The sequence below is a fragment of the Meles meles genome, chromosome 7 (assembly GCF_922984935.1).
Source record: "Meles meles chromosome 7, mMelMel3.1 paternal haplotype, whole genome shotgun sequence".
Classification (NCBI taxonomy): Eukaryota; Metazoa; Chordata; class Mammalia; order Carnivora; family Mustelidae; genus Meles; species Meles meles.
This window is the reverse complement of record NC_060072.1, coordinates 5458697-5476567: the sequence shown is the minus strand read 5'-3', so window position 1 is coordinate 5476567 and position 17871 is coordinate 5458697. Positions and strand designations below refer to the sequence as shown.

The 17871-nt window shown below is 57.6% G+C and overlaps 1 protein-coding gene across 3 annotated transcripts in view; it reads left to right on the top strand.

Annotated features, from left to right (window-relative positions):
* MPPED1 (metallophosphoesterase domain containing 1) overlaps positions 1 to 17871 on the top strand; it is a 74282-nt gene that overhangs the window by 9961 nt on the left and 46450 nt on the right. For all 3 annotated transcript variants that reach the window (XM_046010597.1, XM_046010599.1, XM_046010598.1), the window contains exons 2-3: positions 3596 to 3888; positions 11438 to 11619. In XM_046010597.1, coding sequence (XP_045866553.1) covers positions 3596 to 3888; positions 11438 to 11619 — 475 coding nt within the window. The remainder of the gene's footprint in view (positions 1 to 3595; positions 3889 to 11437; positions 11620 to 17871) is intronic.

Here is a 17871-nt window from a genome sequence, read left to right as displayed (position 1 = left end):
TGACCCATGTGCTTTCTCGCTGCTCTTTCTGGCTCTCGGAACAGTGCCGGGGTGTAGGGCTGTGGTTAAATGTTGGGTTGCAATAAATAAATGCATTAATTAATTCGTTCTACCCTCCTCCTCCGGTTTCATTGTCTTCCTACCCGCTGGCCCAGAGGAGGCACCTGCCGCCTGGCCACGATGTGTGCCTTGCTCAAGGTCACCCTTCCGGCCCTGGGACCGGAGCCCAGGCGGTCTCTGCAGACGCCGGGGGCCCAGCGGTCCCAGCGGCCCTGTTGCACAGCCAGCTCGCTGCTGCTTGCTCTGTGGACCAGGTGGAAACGCTTCCCAGCTAGAAGCCGTTTGTTTGGGCAAGGCTGCTCCCCCTCCGCGGTTGGGCTGCGTTCTCCGCACGGCGGCTGACGCGCTGCTGCGGCTCCATAAATATTAAATGGGTATTAAAAGAAGGCTCTGCGTTCCCAGTTTCCCTGATTTCTTCAAGCAGGGCCCATTGCAAACCCCCTTTATGTGAAACGCAGCATTTCACTGCAGAGTGCCTCCCGGGACGCCTTGCTGCCTGCCTTTCCTGGTTGCGTGCCCTGGTGCAGAGCCGTCCTCCCTGCCCCGGCTGCAGGCCGAAGGCTGGGCATGTGGGCTCGTGCCCCTCAGGGCAGGGACAGGTGGAAGCCCCTGAGACCTCCCCTTTCAGAGGGCCATGCTCAGCCCGGCCAGCTTCCCTGCAGGGGTGTGTGGTGGGTACGCAGGAGAGGGACCAGGAGGCTTCAGCCTTCAGCTGAGGCCTCTTGGCACCCACCCTCTGGCAGGCCAGTGCTGGGCACGAGGGAAAGAGACTGGCAAGACACATACTCGGTTCCTCCACCCATCCCTGCCTCCCTTCATCCCTCTATCCTCTATCTATCCGTCCCTCCCCTCATCTATTCATCCATCCATCATCCATCCATCCGTCCGTCTGTGCGTCCATCCCTCCATCCATTCATGGATCCCTCCCTCTCTTCCTCCCTCCCTCCAGCCACTCATTCACTAATGTGACGGGTATGCAAGTGTCTGCAGTGGCCCCGGGGATGACAGTAATAATGTCGGGATAATCGCTAACATTTATTGGGCACTTACTACGTGCTGGGCCCATTGACAAGCAGTTTCCATGTGTCCCCTCGTTTCATCTCCATGACCGAGTGAGGAAGCCACTGTTTCCCCTGCGTTCCTTGGATGAGGAGACAGAGCTGCCTGGAGGCAAAGCCACTTGTTCAGGATTGCAGAGCTGGGGGTGGGGGGGAGTGGCTTGCGCTGCCTGGGGGGAGGGGAGTGAGCGAGACCCAGGCCCTGCCTCCAGGAGACGCCTGGCTCCTCAGGCCGCTCTGGAATGGGGACCCCGATCCCCGATCCCCGACTCCAAGGAGATGCAGGCTTTGTCAGGGATAAAGGGCGAGTCAGCTTTTGCCCCCTGGAGAGGAAGGCAAAGGGGTCCGGGAGCCCTGGTGTCCGGCTGCCTGCCCCGCGAGCTCAGTGGCACACGCCGTCTCTGCTGGCCGGCAAGAGTCTTCCCAGCTCCGAGGGCGCCTCTCCCCTCTGTAGGATGGGAGGGTAGGGGTGTCCATTGGAGGAGCCGGGGCAGGGATTTCCAGCAGGGCTGCGTTCTGGTCTGTTGGCATTTGAGAACATTCGGGTTCTCCAGGCCCTTCTGCTCACCGTCGACACCCCGTTCCACAGATACCCCTGTACCTGGGCAGCAGCTGCGCACAATGGCCCCTCGATTCGCAGGTGTTACATTGAACGGAAGAACAATCATAATAGGAGCAGGGAGTCTTCGCTGGGTACTTGGTATCTGCCAGGCACTGTACCCAGGATCCCCATTCATTTAACCTGCGCAGCTGCCCTGGAAGGGAGTGTTTCTGTTATCAAACCTATCTCCGGAAGAGGAAGCTGAGTCTCAGAGAGGTTAGGATATTGGCCTGAGGTCACACAGTGAGTCAGTGCAATGCTGGGGCTCAAACCCCACCCAGATCTGGACCTTTGGCGGTGTGGGCCTCAGCGTCCATGGTCCCCTGGCTTCTCCAAGGGTTACAGAGGGGTACGGGCCAGCTCCCACGGAGATTTTGTGAGTCCTGAGGCCAGGACACCCTGATTTGGGCACCCCAGAGGCCTGCCAGGTCGTCTCTGCTGGGAGAGGGGAATCACAGTGAAACAATTAGCAGGACAAAGAACAGAAGCGAGTGTACCCTGGGGGAAAGCAGATTTTTTTCTTGTCTTCCCAAGTGGAGGAAAGGGAGGGATATGTGCTGTGAATCAGGGTAATTTTTTTTTTTCTTTTTGGGGGTGGGGATGGGGGAGGAGGAAGACGCTGCCATTTATTACCTTGTGTGGGCCCGATTGTTGAGATTAAAAAAAAATTAATAATCCACTTCTCCTTCAGACGTAATTAAAATGTTCACCAGTCTCTAAATTTTGTCATTTTCCTAATCTAATTTGTTGTCTGATGGTGTCGATTCTTCTTCCACCCGCGAAGCAAAGGGAATTTTTCTTCGTTTAACGTGACTGGGTTATGACTGACCAGAAGGAGTTTAAATTATGTTATTTTCTCCTTGGTTAAATGCAGTGCTCATGGAATCGGAGGGTCTTAATGACCCCAAATTGAAACAAAACACAACAAAACATCTTTAAGGCCTTATGTATTTACACAGTTAAAAAAAAATCATTATGGGAACACACGAGAAAGCTAGCTGGTCTTCGAAAGGAGTCATTGGCCGCGGTGGGAAGCTTGTGAGCCTGTTGGGATGGGACGGAGAGGGAGCTTGGGGCCCTGTCCGAGTCCGTCAGAAGGACCAGTCCGAAGGATGTTAAAATCCGGTCCCCGCAAATGCAGACGGCCCTTCCCGAGGGAAGACAGGGTAAAGGGAAGGATGGCATTTGCAGGCTGTGGTTCTGTGTGGACTGGATTTGGGAAGGTTTTTTTTTTTTTTAAAAGGGCCACCCCCTGAGCTGAGTGGGTGGACGGCAATCGTCTGGGAATATCCCTTCTCCAGGCACTGCTCGGAGATATCTTTAGGCGACAGTCATGTTGAGGAAGGAATTTGCGCCCCTGCTCTCCACCTGCTCGGGCTTGCAGGGCTGTGGGTGTGGCGTGTTTGGGGGTCTGTGGGGAATCCTGCCTCGTCCCCCATTCGGATAAGTGAAACTTCCTTACCTGTTTCCAGAATACCAGCCATTGTCCTGCCCCATGTCCCGGTCACCCCGTGGGCTCCGGAGGATTTTGTGGAAGAAAAACAACAACAACAAAAAATGTCTTAAGTATTTAAACATGTCGCACCACGCAGGCATCCGTCCCCGGCGTTGGGGTTTCTTTTCTTTTCTTTTCTTTTCTCTCTCTCTCTCTCTCTCTCTTTTTTTTTTTTTTTGGTCCCCTCCCTCCCTCTCCTTTTCTTTTTACCAAAGTATATTCATCAAACTGCTGAGTTGGAAAGATCTGTAATGAGTTTTTGAGCTGTACGACTGTGTTTTTTCCCTCTCCCCCCTTCGTCTTTCTAAATCTTCATCTGACATTAAATAAAGCAAATCCCAAACAGATTAACTGTCGTACGGTTCTGCTCCGTCTCCCCAGTCTGTTCCCAGGTCTGGCTCGGGGCCGGGCGGCGGCGGCGGGCGATGCCCGGGCGGCCCGCAGAGGTCCATGTGGCGCGCTAGGTGGGATCCCGGCGTCCTGAAGGCCGAGGCCCTGGCCCTCCTGCCCTGCGGCCTGGGCATGGCGTTCTCCCAGTCGCACGTGATGGCTGCCCGGAGGCATCAGCACAGCCGGCTCATCATCGAGGTGGACGAGTACAGCTCCAACCCCACCCAGGCCTTCACCTTCTACAACATCAACCAGGGACGCTTCCAGCCGCCGCACGTGCAGATGTAAGTGGGCAGCTCCGGGCGGGACCGGCTGCTGGGACGGGCTCGAGGGCGCGGGTGGCCTCCCGGCCTCGGGGGCCGGGGGCCTCATGTGTTGCCCGGCAGGATTCTGGAGGCTCGGAGCTGGGAGGGATGTGCGAGAGACATGGCTGGGACGGCCTGGGGGCCGGTTCTGGCTCCCGGCCCTGTTTCCGCCAGCCCAGGAGACGGTTCCCAGATATTTAACGATGAGGTGACTGCACGCAAAAATCCAGACTTCTGCCTTCGCTTTGCGAAACCGCCAGGCCTGGCGACTGGGGGCCCACAGCGCCTCATGGGTGATGTCTGCGGGGGGCTGAGCTCCAGCTGCCCCCACTTGGTATTCGCGTTGGTGACTCCTGGTCTGATTCATGTTCCTCGTTGTACAGCCGGGGAGACCGAGGCCCCGAGAGGGAAGGGCCTTGCTCCAGGCTCCAGGCAGGTTGGGAACCTAGTTTTGGGCTGGGGGGTTCTCCCTGAGCTCTACCCCTCTCTTTGTCTGGACCCCTTTTGCTTCTGTAGAGAAAGCAGAGATGCTTTCCTAAAGGACTGGGGAGTCCTGCCGCCTGCCGCTTGGGGCCGATGGAGAATTCCAGGGATGTCCCAGCAGGAAGGCCAAGGCGAAGCCTCGGGATCCCCTGGGACTGAAGGGAAACTCTCTCCCCCCCCGGGTGGTTTTGTGAGGTCTGGGGGGGCAGGAGAGGCCCAGCGAGGAATTGGCTAAATCCCCAGCTCTGGCCCAGGTGTCTCCTCTGGTTCCTAGAAAACACGCCCCCTCCTTTATCCTTGACTTCTTCCAGGGCCCTGAGCACCAACTCAAGGGAGCCGTAATGTGGGGGCCTAGTGGCTGTTCCTTTGGGGAGACTGGCGCATCCAGCCCGCGGACCCCTTTGGAAAAGGAGGCCAGGGGTGTCCAATCCCAGGGCAGGAGCTTGGGTGCGGACGGCTCGCTGCCTCTGGTTTCCGTGTGGCTCCCTCTGGAGCCGTCCTCTGTCGTCAAGCGTTGGATGTGGAGAGATTTCTCATGGGAGGAAGGGGCCTTGGAAGGCAGGCCGGCACCAGGCCGGGGGTGCGCGCCAGCGCTGGGAACTCGCCCTTCCCTCTGTGTTCGCTTGGGAAATGCTCATTTCGGTGGGGACTGAGGCCTGGTGTTGTCCGCAGCTGCCTACTTTATTTTTTGGTAATTTCTACTTGGGGAACTAACTGCCTCCTATTTCCATCCTGGGACCAGATTGGCAGATTGGGTCGGGATGGAAGGCCCAGGCTCTCAGCATTCAATTTCTTAGTGGCGGGGACGTTGAGGCCTGGCAAGGCCGCCTTCCCCAGGCTGGGTTTTCTCTTTTGTCCGTGGGGTTCGCCCTCCCAGGCTGGAAGTGACCATGCCTGGGGTTCCTGGATGCTGGGCTGGACTCCTGCCCCAGCGGGAACAGGCAGGAGCACCTGGGTAGCAGGCAGAGCAGGTGAGGTTCCTGGGCCTGGACCCTTGTGCACCCCCACTTCCAAGGGTCCCCAGACACCGGAGATAATGTCGTGTGGTGCCGTGTGGAGCTGTGGCTTACCGGGCCCGACAGACACCCAGGCAGGCCCAGCCCCGGAACAGAGCCAGGGGAACAGGAGGTCGGAGGGGAGGAGGGCCAGGGGCAGAGGAAGGACTCTGTGGAGAAGATGACTTCTAGGCTGAGACCCAGAGGAGGATGGTGCGGGGAGCAGGCTGGGAGGGCCAGGGTGTGGGGGCGCTGAAGGACGGCCCAGCTGGTGGGGTTTCCCGTGCAGGCCCGGCTGTGTCCTGACGAAGCACAGTGAGTGACCGCAGGAGAGAGGGGGGGTCGCTCCCATTTAACCCATGAGCCGCTGCGGGTTCGGAATGTTTGTGAGCAGGAAACCCACACCCGGGATGGGACTAGCAGTAAATGTTCCGTCTTGTTAGTGCACACTGGGCTGAGCTAGGTGCTTGGACTATGGCAGTGGTCAGAGATGGAGCCCTGCCCCGTGCTGAGCTGACCTTCCCGTGGGGGGCCAGACGGGCGACACACATGTCATCCAAGTGGGTAACAGTGTATGATACAGGTGTTGTGGGGAACGTGCTTCCTGGCTTTCCCGTGGCCCCTCAGCTGCTGCCTCCCGCCCCCCCTGCTTTGAGACCGCGGGCCCCCAGTGCGAGGGAAGCGTGCGGCTGCTGGCCGTGTCTGTGCAGGTTTCCATGGCGAGTCTCCATCGAGGGAGAGACAGGGAGGATGGATGCCGCTTCCCGCCCCGTGATTTATCACTGCCCTGGGCTTTGTCTCCGGGGGAGGGAGAGAGGGGGCCGTATTTAATAAATCCACAATTTATATTTAATAACGGCAGTGACAACCCAAACATGGTCCGCGATTGAGCCGTGTGATTTATGTGGTTGCCCCCAGAGACCCTGGCGGTGAGGAGGCTGCCTCTGCCCGAGTAATGAGTCTCTGGACGGGGCATCTGGCTTCAGGGCCCCGAGACCAATGATCCCTCACCCTGAGGGCCCAGAAACCCTGTGGTGGCCTTATGGAGAGCCCCTCCGGGTGCCTGGCCTTCTCCCCCGGGGGGCTGGGTGGATGTGTGACGGGGTGGCCGGCGTGGACCAGGTTATCCTGACGGTCTGCTGGAGACAGTCTGCTGGAGAGGTGCCTTGGGGCTGGTGTCAGGCAGTGACACCCCCCCCCCCCAAGCATATCTTGAAGGACATAGTCAAGTGGCAGGAGCATGGCTGTGTGCCTGGCCTGGGGGTTCCCCTGTGTCCCGGGACTCCGGACCTCCCAGCCGGGCCGGGTCACAGTGTCTGTCCCCTCTCTGATGCGCGAGGCTTCGGAGGGGACCCTGTGGTCCCAGCCCGTCCACGCACCGAGAGGCCCCCAGGAGATAGTGGGAGCCAGCCTGGAGCCCAGGGAGGGCAGAGGGGCAAGGCAGGAGGACAGGCGCGGCCTGGAACCTTCCGTGTCCTCTCCTGCCTCAGGTCCCCGTGTGTGCTGTCACTTCTGCCTCCCCCACGCTTTGTCCTGCTAATGCAGACTCACTTCTCAGATGTCACCCAGCCGTCACTTCCTTGGGAAGGCTCTCTGATGGTTCGACAGACGAGGTCGCCCCTTCCCTCGAAGCCAGCCCCACTTCCAGGGTCCCTCTTTGCCACCAGCATGGGGCTGGGCCCTGGAGCCTACCACAGTAGACCGCTGGGAAGAAGAAAGCAGAGGGAATGAGGATAAGGCAGGAGTATGTATGTATGGCCCCGGAGGAGTCCGGGAGATCCAGGAGGGCTTCCTGGCAGCAGCAGCATAACCCTTGGGCTTGAAGGACCCGCAAAAGCAAAGGCCCAGAGGTGGGAAGGAAGGGCGGGCACGGGGCTCAGGAGGGCAGCATGGTGGGGGTCACCTCAGAAGAAGGGCCTCGTGAAAAGAGCAGGGGGGATTTGCGTGACACTGAGCCAACTAACCAGTCACGATCACTCCTCTGGGTCTAGTTTCCCCATTGTCGAATGAGGGGCGGGGACTGGCAGGTTCTCCCACTTGGAAACACCATGGGGGATGCTCATGCACGGGTCTGGACATAGAGTTAGAAACTCACCTATTTCTGTGACTGCCCCCCACTACCCCCCGTCCTTTGAGCTCCCCATTGCCCCAGAAGCAGAGATGTTGGAGGGGGTGGCCTTTCCTTCTGATGTCCTTGTGGGTTCCTGCACTTCCAGGGAGCCACTGGCTCATGGGAGAAGGAGCCCCTGAGCCCCGGGCCCAGGAAGCGTCTGCAGGGGGGCACTCACGTCCAGCCTTCGAGCCCTCATACCTTCTCCCAGAGTGAGCAGACTGTCCCCACCTTACAGAGCTTTCCTGGAGCGAGGGAGGGTCCAGGGCACAGCCAGGAAGTGGCCCAGCTGGGGTGCTGGTCTAGGTCTTGGTCCCTGAGGCCATGTTCTCTCTTCTGCACCCTTTCTGCCACCAAGATCCCTGTGGGAATGTCCCTTGTTAGGCGTGGGGGAGGGGGGCGACAGGTGTCAGGTTTTGGAGAGAGAGCCTCAGCTTCACCTTGTCTCTGGCCCCTACAGAATGTCACTGGAAAACAACCATTTTGCCTTGTTTTCTCTTGGCACAGAAGGTGTTGAGGTTAGATGCCCAAATTCCTGTTGTGAAGACCCAGGTTCGAATCTACTCTTTAACTTGCTAGTTGGGGCCTTGGATACGGGACTAGCATTTCCAACCTCAGTAACTCCCCAGGGCCTCTGTGACTCAGGTGTTAGCCAGCGTTTGGCATTACAAGTGTCAGAAACTTAAGGTAAATTGTCTGAAGGATAAAAGAGAGTTTACTGGCTCACCCAGTTAGTGAGAAAATCCGTCGGCCAGCTTCAGGTATAGCCGGATCTAGGGGTCAAATTATGCTGTCAAGGTGTTCCACTTTCTGTTACGCTCCCTCTCTTTCTCTTTCTCTTTCTTTGTCTCTGTATCTGGGACTCTGCTCGTTCTTTTCCTCACTTCTGAATTTCCAGTCTGGGTTTCTGGGAGCTCCATGAGGTGACCTCTGTGGGTATCTTCTCCACAGGTATAGCCCTTGTGCCTACCAGGTGCCTGGCTTTCGCCAGGCACCCAATACGCATTTGTCCACAGACTGACTGAATGAAATGAGCTGGGCCTGGAAATAGTCCAGCTCAGTGTGAGTTCTGGGACAAAAACAAACAAAAAACCAGCTTCAAATTGCTGTTCCACTGACTTCCAGGGCTGAGATCCTGGGCAAGTGTTTTCTGAGCCTCAGTGTCCTTGTCTGTAAAATGGGCACACACAGACTACCCTGCCCACACAGTCATTGTGAATGTGAGGAGAGCGAGTGCGTGTCCTGTGCTTAGCAGATGACCCGTTCTCGGTCTGGGAGAGGCGTCAAGCACGCGCCTCATTACTGTTACTTCAAGGTTGAGCATTTGCTACAAGCTAGACAGCTAGAGGATGGTGCAGGGAAGTAAGTCTTTATTTTTTTCTCTGGGGATTATTAGGTTTGCATCCTCACTGAGCTCGGTAGCCTCAGGGTGGAGGGAAATAACATGCAGTTAATTAAGGAGCCCGGGCTCCCGCAGCAGGCCAGCCCGACTGGGGCCCTCGGAATTCCCGCTGTTCTTGGCTGGCTGGTGGTGGACGGGGCTGAGGCTGGCTCAGGTGCCTTGCTAAGGGGCTCAGGGGAAGAGAGCTCATTGGGACCAGAGGTGGCTCTGGAGGTGGCATCTCGCTCCCTGTGTCTCCCTTCTTCATCTCTCTTGTCTCTATGAATTGGCCTCTGTCATCTTGGGACACGCCCACAACCTCAGTATGTGTAGGGGTGAATAATAAATGAATGAGTGAATCTGATTGGCTCACTCATGTTCCTGTGCCTGGATGAGAGCCCAGTAGTGATCGGCCGCCCTCGTCCAGCCTGCTGTGCTGGGGCTGCAGAATGTACCGGTGATCCACAGGCCGGCCACTTGTCTGATCAGCGTCAGAGGGTTGGGGTGGGGGAGGGGAGAGAGGAGGGAAGGGACTCAGAGGACAGAGCGGTGGGAGGGGAGATTTTAGCTCCCAGACCACCTCAGGTCTTACCCTCTCCTGGAAGCTTCTAGGGAGCCCCTTGCTGGGTTAGAGCCTTCTCTGGCCCCCAGCTTCTCTGTTTCCCCATCAAAGCTGGTGGTCTTACTGTCTCTGCCCAGCGAAGTCTGTCTCTGCCATCAGTCTGGGGTCTCTTGGTCTAGGATCCGGCTTGGTGAGTCCCTGTGGCCCTAGCATTGAGCTCAGGGCTGGCCCACAGTGGGTGGGCAGAATGTGCTGGGCTGAATGAATGAATGGATGGATGGATGAATGGATGGATGGACGGACAGGTGGATGGATGGATGGGTGATTGGATGAGGAGGGAAGAGGAAGATTCCCCAGTGCCTCCTTGCTGGTTGCCATCGGACTGGGGCTTGGAATCTTCCTCGTCTCCCTGGTCACACCTTGCTTGGACCTGACAGGGTTTAAGTCGGCTTGACCACTCCCCTCAAGCGTGATGCCCCGCAGAGAGGCTGGCTGGGTGCCTCCAACTGGGGTGGATACAGCCTGCTAATGCTCCCTTGCACATTAGCATGCCGAACCCACGTCTCGCGTAAGGTGTTAATTAAATTTCTTCGAAGTATATTGTCTGAAAAAAAAAAAGGATAATTAGAAAGATGTCTTTAAAAGTATTTATGTAACTGATATGGTACCGCTTTTGGTTTGCCGCATAATTAGATTTAAACACAACTCCTCGAGCGGCACACTCATTTGGAGAGAGCTGCTCGTTGAAATGTCATTGCGTTGTTTTTAAGAGTTTTGAGCCTGGCAGAATCATTCAGCTGAGGAGGCTGAACGTGGTGGGGGGAGCTGGGTTCGTGTCCCGCAGTCTGCCTTTATTCCCCAGGACGCAGGGGGCCACTCGCTCACCGTCGTTGTCTGCAGAACCAGGGGCTATGACGGGCTTCCCGGAACAGGAAGTTACTACATCCCTGCAGCTGTTTTAATTTTCTGCTAATTTTTGCTTAGTGACGTAGCTCCATTTTACGGTCAAGCAAAGCAAGGCCAAGCTGAAGGTCACACATTGGTGATAAGGGGCCGAGCCGGCGTTTGAAGCCTGGTCTTCTGATTCCAGCACCTTTTCCTACACACCCCTGGAAAGCTCTTATTTTTAAAGATTTTACTTTTTTTATTTGGAAGAGAGAGATGGAGAGAGAGAGAGAGAGCACGAGCTGGGGGAGGGGTGGAGGGAGAGGGACAAGCAGACTCTCTGCTAAGGCTCGATCCCAGGACCCCGAGATCACAACCTGAGCTGAAGTCAGACGCTTAACCACCTGAGCCTCCCAGGCGCCGCTGGAAAGCCCTTGTTTTTTTTAAAAAAAATGATGGGACCATCTCAGAGTTTAGAAAAACTGCCTGGGTTTCATACGCTCCTGTGAAATCCCCACTTTCCCGGGACGCCGTGTGTTCCAAGGGGCCCCGCGGGGAGACAACTGTTTCGCCAGAACCAGAGACTGTGGCCTTTGCATTCTTGGTGTGGCTGATGGCGTGCCCGAGGGGGTGAAACCGGTTCTTGGGGGTGAAGAAGAAGCTTATTTTTCTTATTACAAAGCGCGGATACAGCATGAACACATATACATGCGTCTGTGGTGATGAAATCTCATGGGAAGGGAGCAAGCAGGGAAAAAACATCTAAAAAGGCCCCGCAGAGGGGGGACGGGGGAGAGGCTTCGCGCTGGCCAAACAGCGGGTTAGCTGTCACAATCCCACCGTGCTCCCCACTCCTTACCGCCTTGGACCTGCCGAGGGCCCCGTGTTACAGAAGGGAAACTGAGGCCCAGGGGGGAACACACAGTTGTGCCGGGCTAGTGAACAGGAGAGTCAGGACTCGAACCCCCGAGGGCCCATTGGGAAGGCCAGGCACACTGTCTGTGTTCGGGGTGAATATGGTCCGAGCGGACGGGGCTGTGAACGGGGCCGTGCACGGCAGCTTCGGCCCCGGGCTGGACACACCCCACCTGCGGTGTCTTCTCTTCCCCCAGGGTGGACCCTGTGCCTCATGATGCCCCCAAGCCACCCGGCTACACCCGCTTCGTCTGTGTGTCGGACACCCACTCGAGGACCGACCCCATCCAGATGCCGTACGGCGACGTGCTCATCCACGCCGGCGACTTCACGGAGCTGGGGCTCCCGAGCGAGGTCAAGAAGTTCAACGAGTGGCTTGGTAGGTGCTGGGCGGGAGGCGGCCTTGCTCTGCTCCCCAGGCCTCCCTGACCTCCCGCTCTCTGTCACACCTCCACGTTGCCTACCCCAGCCCTTGTCTCAGCTATCACTTGTGTGTGCAATTCTTTCGGCCTGGGAGATGTCCTCCCGAAGGGATTTTGCCCAGGTCTGTTTATAGCCCCTGGCGTGTCCAGCCCCTGGTGCCTGGTACAGGTAGGTGTTCAGTAAATAATCAGTGCGTGAATGAATGAATGAATGAATGAGGGAATGAATGAATGCCTCTCTGGGAATGGCACTCAGCTGACTGGACCGCCCACTGCCCTTGTGACAGCTGTCCCTGGGGCGCCCGCGCCGTCCCCTCCTGGGCACAGCTGTGGGGAGGGCGCTGGAGCGCTGTCCCGGCAGCGGGCGATGGTGGGCGGGTTTAGAAGCATACCCTCGGGGATTTGTCTTCAGCTTTTTGCTTTCTTCCCAAACAAAAAAGACATAAATATGGAGCGCCCCTGGGAAAAGCTGCTTGCCTGGAATCCGGAGAAACCTCAGAGGAGGTTGTCTCTGCCATGGCCTGGGGGACAGATGGAGAGCCCCCGGGCGGCCTAGCTTTGGGGTGTGGGTGCTGAGACGGCCCAGCCCCGCTCCCTGGGCTGCTAGCGGGTCCTACCCCCTGGGGCCTTCCCGCTGCGCCGTTGGCCGTTGGCTGGGAGCTCCCAGAGCCGAGGGCCAGGAGCGACCCTGGGAGGCTGCAGGGAGCGAGAAGCCCGGCTCTACCAGTCGAGACAAATATTTACAAGCAAGGCCTTCCCCTCCACTTGGCAGGCTTGGAGCTTTAAATATTGATTTTTGGAAAGGGAAGTTCTGTCCAAATGCCCTGTTTGGGCTGCACCGTGGGGAGGCCAGGGTGGGAGAGAGCTCCTGCGGGTAGGTCGGCCACTGGCTTCTACTGGGCCCCGTGCTGCCTGCTGGCCCCGGCCGCCTCCTAGGAGGGGGTCCTTGCTGGCTCCTCGTCCCCCTTGCTGTGGGTCTCCACAGCTGTGAGGCTGCTCTTGGCTGAGCCAAGGGTGTGTGTCCGAAGCAGACGCCAGGCTCCCACCGCAGGCCAGACACCATGCGTCACTTTACTGTTTCTGTCCACTGGCACGAATGAGTGAATGAATGAATGGGGGAATGAACGAATGCCTCTCTGGAATGGCGATGCGGGGGACAGGCACACAGCTGTGAGTCTCGGCATACATGACTTTTGGGAACTGGGTGAACTTGGGGATGGTACCGTGTGTGTCCTGATGATGCAGCAGACGATGCCAGCCCGAGGATCTCACGCTGAGGTTCTCCAGGGTGGGGACGGTTTCCGACGAGCAGCGGCCCACGGTGAGGCCCCATCCCTGGGGAGTGGACATATGACCCAGCCAGGTAGGTCACGTGCTGCTGGTGCAGGGAAAGGGCTGTTTCAGGCTGCGGGGAAGGGGATGCCAGGCGTGCTGGTGGACATTGGAGAGGAGCGGCTGTGTGCTGTGGCCCGTGTAAGGGGCTTTGGGACTTTGGGGGTGAGGGTCCTGGAAGAGAGGGCTGAGTGACCACGACTCGGAGCCTCAGGATCACTGGGGGCTCGGGGAGCCGGCACGATGAGGTGGGCATTTCAGCGACGTCGTTCTACCTGCCCCTTCACGGAAGTCAGAACAACCATGGGCCCTGTCTTCCTAATTCGCACGTGGAGCTGCATTGACTTATTTGCCTGAGTTGTTGCTGGGCGGGGGGTGTGAACTTCCAGAGGGGGTCTTCCTTTTAGAAGAGGTTCCTTTCCCCCAGGTTTCTCCCCTTGGCTGTCTCGAAGCATTTGCCGATGCCATTCAGGTGGGGTGTGGTGGGGTTGGGGGGCTTTAGGCCCAAGAATGAGGAGCCCTTTCCTACTCGACCGAGTGGCAAGGAATTTGCACAAGTGAATGTTTAAATGGGAGCAGCTTCTACAAGTCCATTTGCAGCTGGCTTTTTGGAAACGTGCTTGTTGTACCAGACTCATCCCCCCGGGGGGCTGACAGTTCAGGTCCCCTAGGGGGTGGCGGTCATGGCTGAGAGGCGAGTGGTGCACTCATCGGCGGGAGCTGTCCTCATCCCCATTTTGCAGAGGAAAAAACTGAGGCCCAGAGAAGCTAAGTGACTCGCCCAAGGCCACACAGATAGGAAGGGGCAGAGCTAGGATTCCAGGCCAGGCCGGGCTCTTGCTCACCTTTCTTGCTCCTCTTAGGGTGAAATCTCTGATCCCACATAAACACGAGGACTTTGCTATCTGGGGCCAGATGTCCTGGGTCTGCTTCCTGCCCTACAAGTTACAGAAGCCACGTGACCTCTCTGAGCCTCAATGGCCTCATTTTAGAGATGGGTGGTCAGACTCTCCTTGCCCTGCTTCCCTCTTTGGAGGTGGGCTGTTTTCAGGCTCCGCTGGGCTGGAGGAATTGACCGAGTTTTATAAACTGTGAAGCGCGGCGGACTTCATGCTCTTGCCCCCAGCAGCTGGCGTGTGCCAGATCGGGCCTTGGCTTGGGGTAGAGTCAGGGGTCATGGGGTGGGTCCTGCAGGATGTGGGGGACCTCTGATCATGAGGTCCTGAGGCTGAGCAGCGGGGAGAAGGCCTAGAACAGTTTGTGTGCAAAAAGGTGTGGAATTTCTGAGAAATCTAGATGTATGATCTCAGCTATGTTCACCGTTTACACACACACACACACACACACACACACCTGGAGAAAAGACCGGAAGGAGTCCTTCTTGGCCATGTGTGTCACAGGCACTGGGGTGACAGCCGGGCGGGAGGGACAGGGCACGCTCATATTCTGGTGATGGGGACATGGTGCCTCTGGGGAGGTGGGTCCGTGTTCGTGTAGGCCTGGGGGCAGGGGACCGGGGTTTGGGGTTGACTCTACGTGCAATGGGGATTTGCGGGAAGCTCCTGGCTTGGAGTGATCTTTAAAAAGGTGTTTGAAGGCCTGGATTGCATAGTTAGAGTGGAAGCAAGGAGACCAGTGAGGGCAGAGTCTCTGGAATGTTCCAGAACTGATGTCTGAGTGGGAGGATCTTGGGGGATTTTCTTCTTTATGGTTTTTCTCTCTCCTCCACCTCGATTTTCTGTAGGGAGCGTGTGTTATTCTGGCAGCATCATGTAAAGGCAACAGTAAAATCTTATTTTTTTTAAAAAATATATAATTTATTTATTTGTGAGGGGGCGTAGCAGGCAGAGGGAGAAGCAGACTCCCCACCGAGCAGGGAGCCCGACGTGGGACTCAATCCTGGGATAACGACCTGAACCAAAGGCAGTGGTTTAACCAACTGAGCTACCCAGGTGTCCTCAAATCTTATTTTTTTAAAGAAATCTTGGCTTCTCCAGTATCTGGTGCAGCGTGTGTCCCAGGGTTGGAGCGAGGGCAGCGCTGGCCTCAGGCCGGTCCTGGTGTCATGCAGCTGCTCCGGAGGTCACCTGGAGCCTTTCCCAAGGCCAGCAGAGCCCCACCCGCCTCTCACCCAGGCTTTTCTCCTCAGATAAGAAGGTTACGGATTTGAGCTTCACAGCCGGCTTCTTCTCTGTTCAGGGATGTCATGGAAAGCATTTAAAATCATATTCCAGGGGCCACCTCCAGACGGACAAGAGGAGACTTGAGAAATTAGTAAAGGCCTTCTTTTTAAGTTAAGATTAGGCACCCCGCTGGGCGTGTGGGGCTAAATTCGAGCCGACTCTAATTTGCAGGCAGGTGCATTGCTCTGGGCTTGGCCGTGAGCGGTGACCCCGTTCTGCCCCTTTACGGGGTTCTTTCTGGGTCTGAGTTTGGTGAAGGGGGCGTGGTTGGGGGAGTGACGGTTCTCCTGAGAACACCGTTAATATCTTTCCCGTTGGTCATTAATATTCCAAATATATTTATGAAATGGAAATGTCAGCTTGATTCATAAATGTTCTAGTGACAGCTAAAAAAATTGCTAGGGACAGGCTTTTTAGCTGTAGGGAGCAAAATGGACAACAAAACTTGCTGAAAATGGAAAAGAATATGCCAGAAGCTCCTTGTTCCTCCACAGCTAATGACCTCAATGTCACCCGAGCCACACTGGCTGACTGCAGTCCCTGTTCTCCACTCTGGGCCTTGGCTCATGCTCTCCTTCCAGTGGGGAACATGCTTCCTCCTTCAGCCCACGGAGTCCTGCCCCACCCCGTTGGGTGGCGTTGGTCTCCTTCCCTCTGTGTACTCAGAGCTCCCCATTCAGGCCCCGGGGCGCGGCCCTCAGCTCATGGCTGGGAATTATCTGTGCCTTCATGCCCTGTACCCCACCTAGACCGTCAGCCCCTGGAGGGCAGGGCTGGACCTCATTCCCAGCAGGAGCCAGCACTCGACCCCGGGAGGTCTGGGACAGAGGCTGTGGGCTCGGGATGGCCAGGAGTGAGTGGTGCGCTGGGGCACTGTGAGCCGGTCACTGCGTACCCAGCCCGCATACACAACCAGTTGCTGTGGGGGTGGGCAGCAGCAAGAGGGGGCTCTGAGGAGGGCAGGCTGCTGCCGCATGGAACTTGGGGTGGGTCTGAGAAGACCCAGGGCCGGAGGCTGAGTTGGGTTCTCCATGATGAGGCCAGGAGCTGAGGCCAGCAGGGATCTGGACCCAAGCAAGGGGGGGCCAGGTGTTCCAGGTGGGCATGTCGGATCCCCCTTGGAGGCCGGGGCTGCTGAGGGCAGGAGGAGAGGCTGAGCCCCAGAAGCACCCACCTCCCAGGATGCCGGCTGACCCAAGGGGTTGACGCCATGTACATCTGACCCCAGGCGAGGACACCAGGCTATGGGCTCTGAGTGCCGGCCATGCCGTCGAGAGCTGTGAGTGTATGAGCCGATGTGCAGAGTGCCACCAGGTTCGATGTCTGTGACCAGCAGGTGCCGGGCTGGCCTCCTCAAGCCCCCACCAGGAGAGGCCTGTAGCCTCTGTATCCCCGCCCCCGCCCCCCAGCTCCCACGGCCTCAGACCCCTGCACGGGCCCCGGGAGTGACAGCCTGGAGGCCACTGGTGGCTTGTCCTCACCTCTTCTCTCCTCTCCTTGCTTCTCAGTGGGGCTGGATGTCGCCCTGTCTAACTCGGGTTTGCCTTCTGTGGTTCCCACACCACCGTCCTCTCGGCACTGGTCCGTGTCCATCCCCTTTGTTGCTTGTTTTGTTCCGGCCCGCTGAAGGGGGCTCCCCCTGGGGGGCCAACCTTGGTCTTTCCAGGTGACAATCAAGGGCCCCCAGCACTTGCTCCAACCCAGACACACAGACACCTCCCCCGCTCTCCACAGTCAGCTTTCTCTTCGAGATCCAGCTGATGTATTGTTCAGTCTTCCCAAGATACCTCCTCCTGGCTGGTCACCAGGATTTCAGGCTCATTCTGTCCCTGACCCGTTCCCATCGGTCCCCGTCCACAGCTCCTCTGCCCTCTCCCTCCCCTCAGAGGCTGGGGTCAGCTGTCATCGTTACTCTGACTCTGCTGCTGCTGCTTGTCCCCTCCACCTGCATCTGTCACTTGCTGAGCGTGATGGGCACCCCGCCAGGCTCCCCTTCCTCCTATAGGATCCTGTGAGCCCCTGGAGGGTGGAGATGGTGGCCTGTGCTGACCGCAGGGCCCTGCGTGGCCCCGAGGGTGCTCGGGGGAGGGTGTTTGTTGAGTAACGCACAGCGAGGCCGTGAAGCGCACAGCGCGCCACTTAATTAAGTGGCGCTTTACCCTCCGCGGAATCAGGCAGGGGAGGAAGATGAGGGCCCGGTAATGGAGTATTTGGAAGTTATAATTAACTTTTTACTGGTGCCCTAGCATGAAGCGATGTAAGACAATATAAAAGGGGTCCGAGGATTTAGTTAAATAGAGCTGGGTCTTTTGCAAGTAAACCCTTAATTAAAATCGGGGAGGGAGGGAGGGAGGGAGAGGAAGGGAAATGGAGAAATCGCTCCGAGGTGCAGTCTGGTTCTTGCTGCACCTGCTACCGTGCTGAGGCCCGAGGGCTGCAGAAACGGCGCCGCCCACAGTCCTTTGGCCTCTCTGTGACGCAGTCCAGGAGCCCGTGCAGTGGGTCCCGGAGAGGAGCAGGGCGCTGGCCCCCCCACTCAGGAGCTGGAGGCACAGGGACTGTTAGAATTTGTGGGGAATGACTGTCTTCACTGCGGTCAGAGGTGACCACCCCCTCAGCCACGTCTCTTCCCGTGGCAGCCTCAGTTCTGGCTGTCTCTGCTCCCCGGTCCACCCTTCCTGTGGGACAGCCACC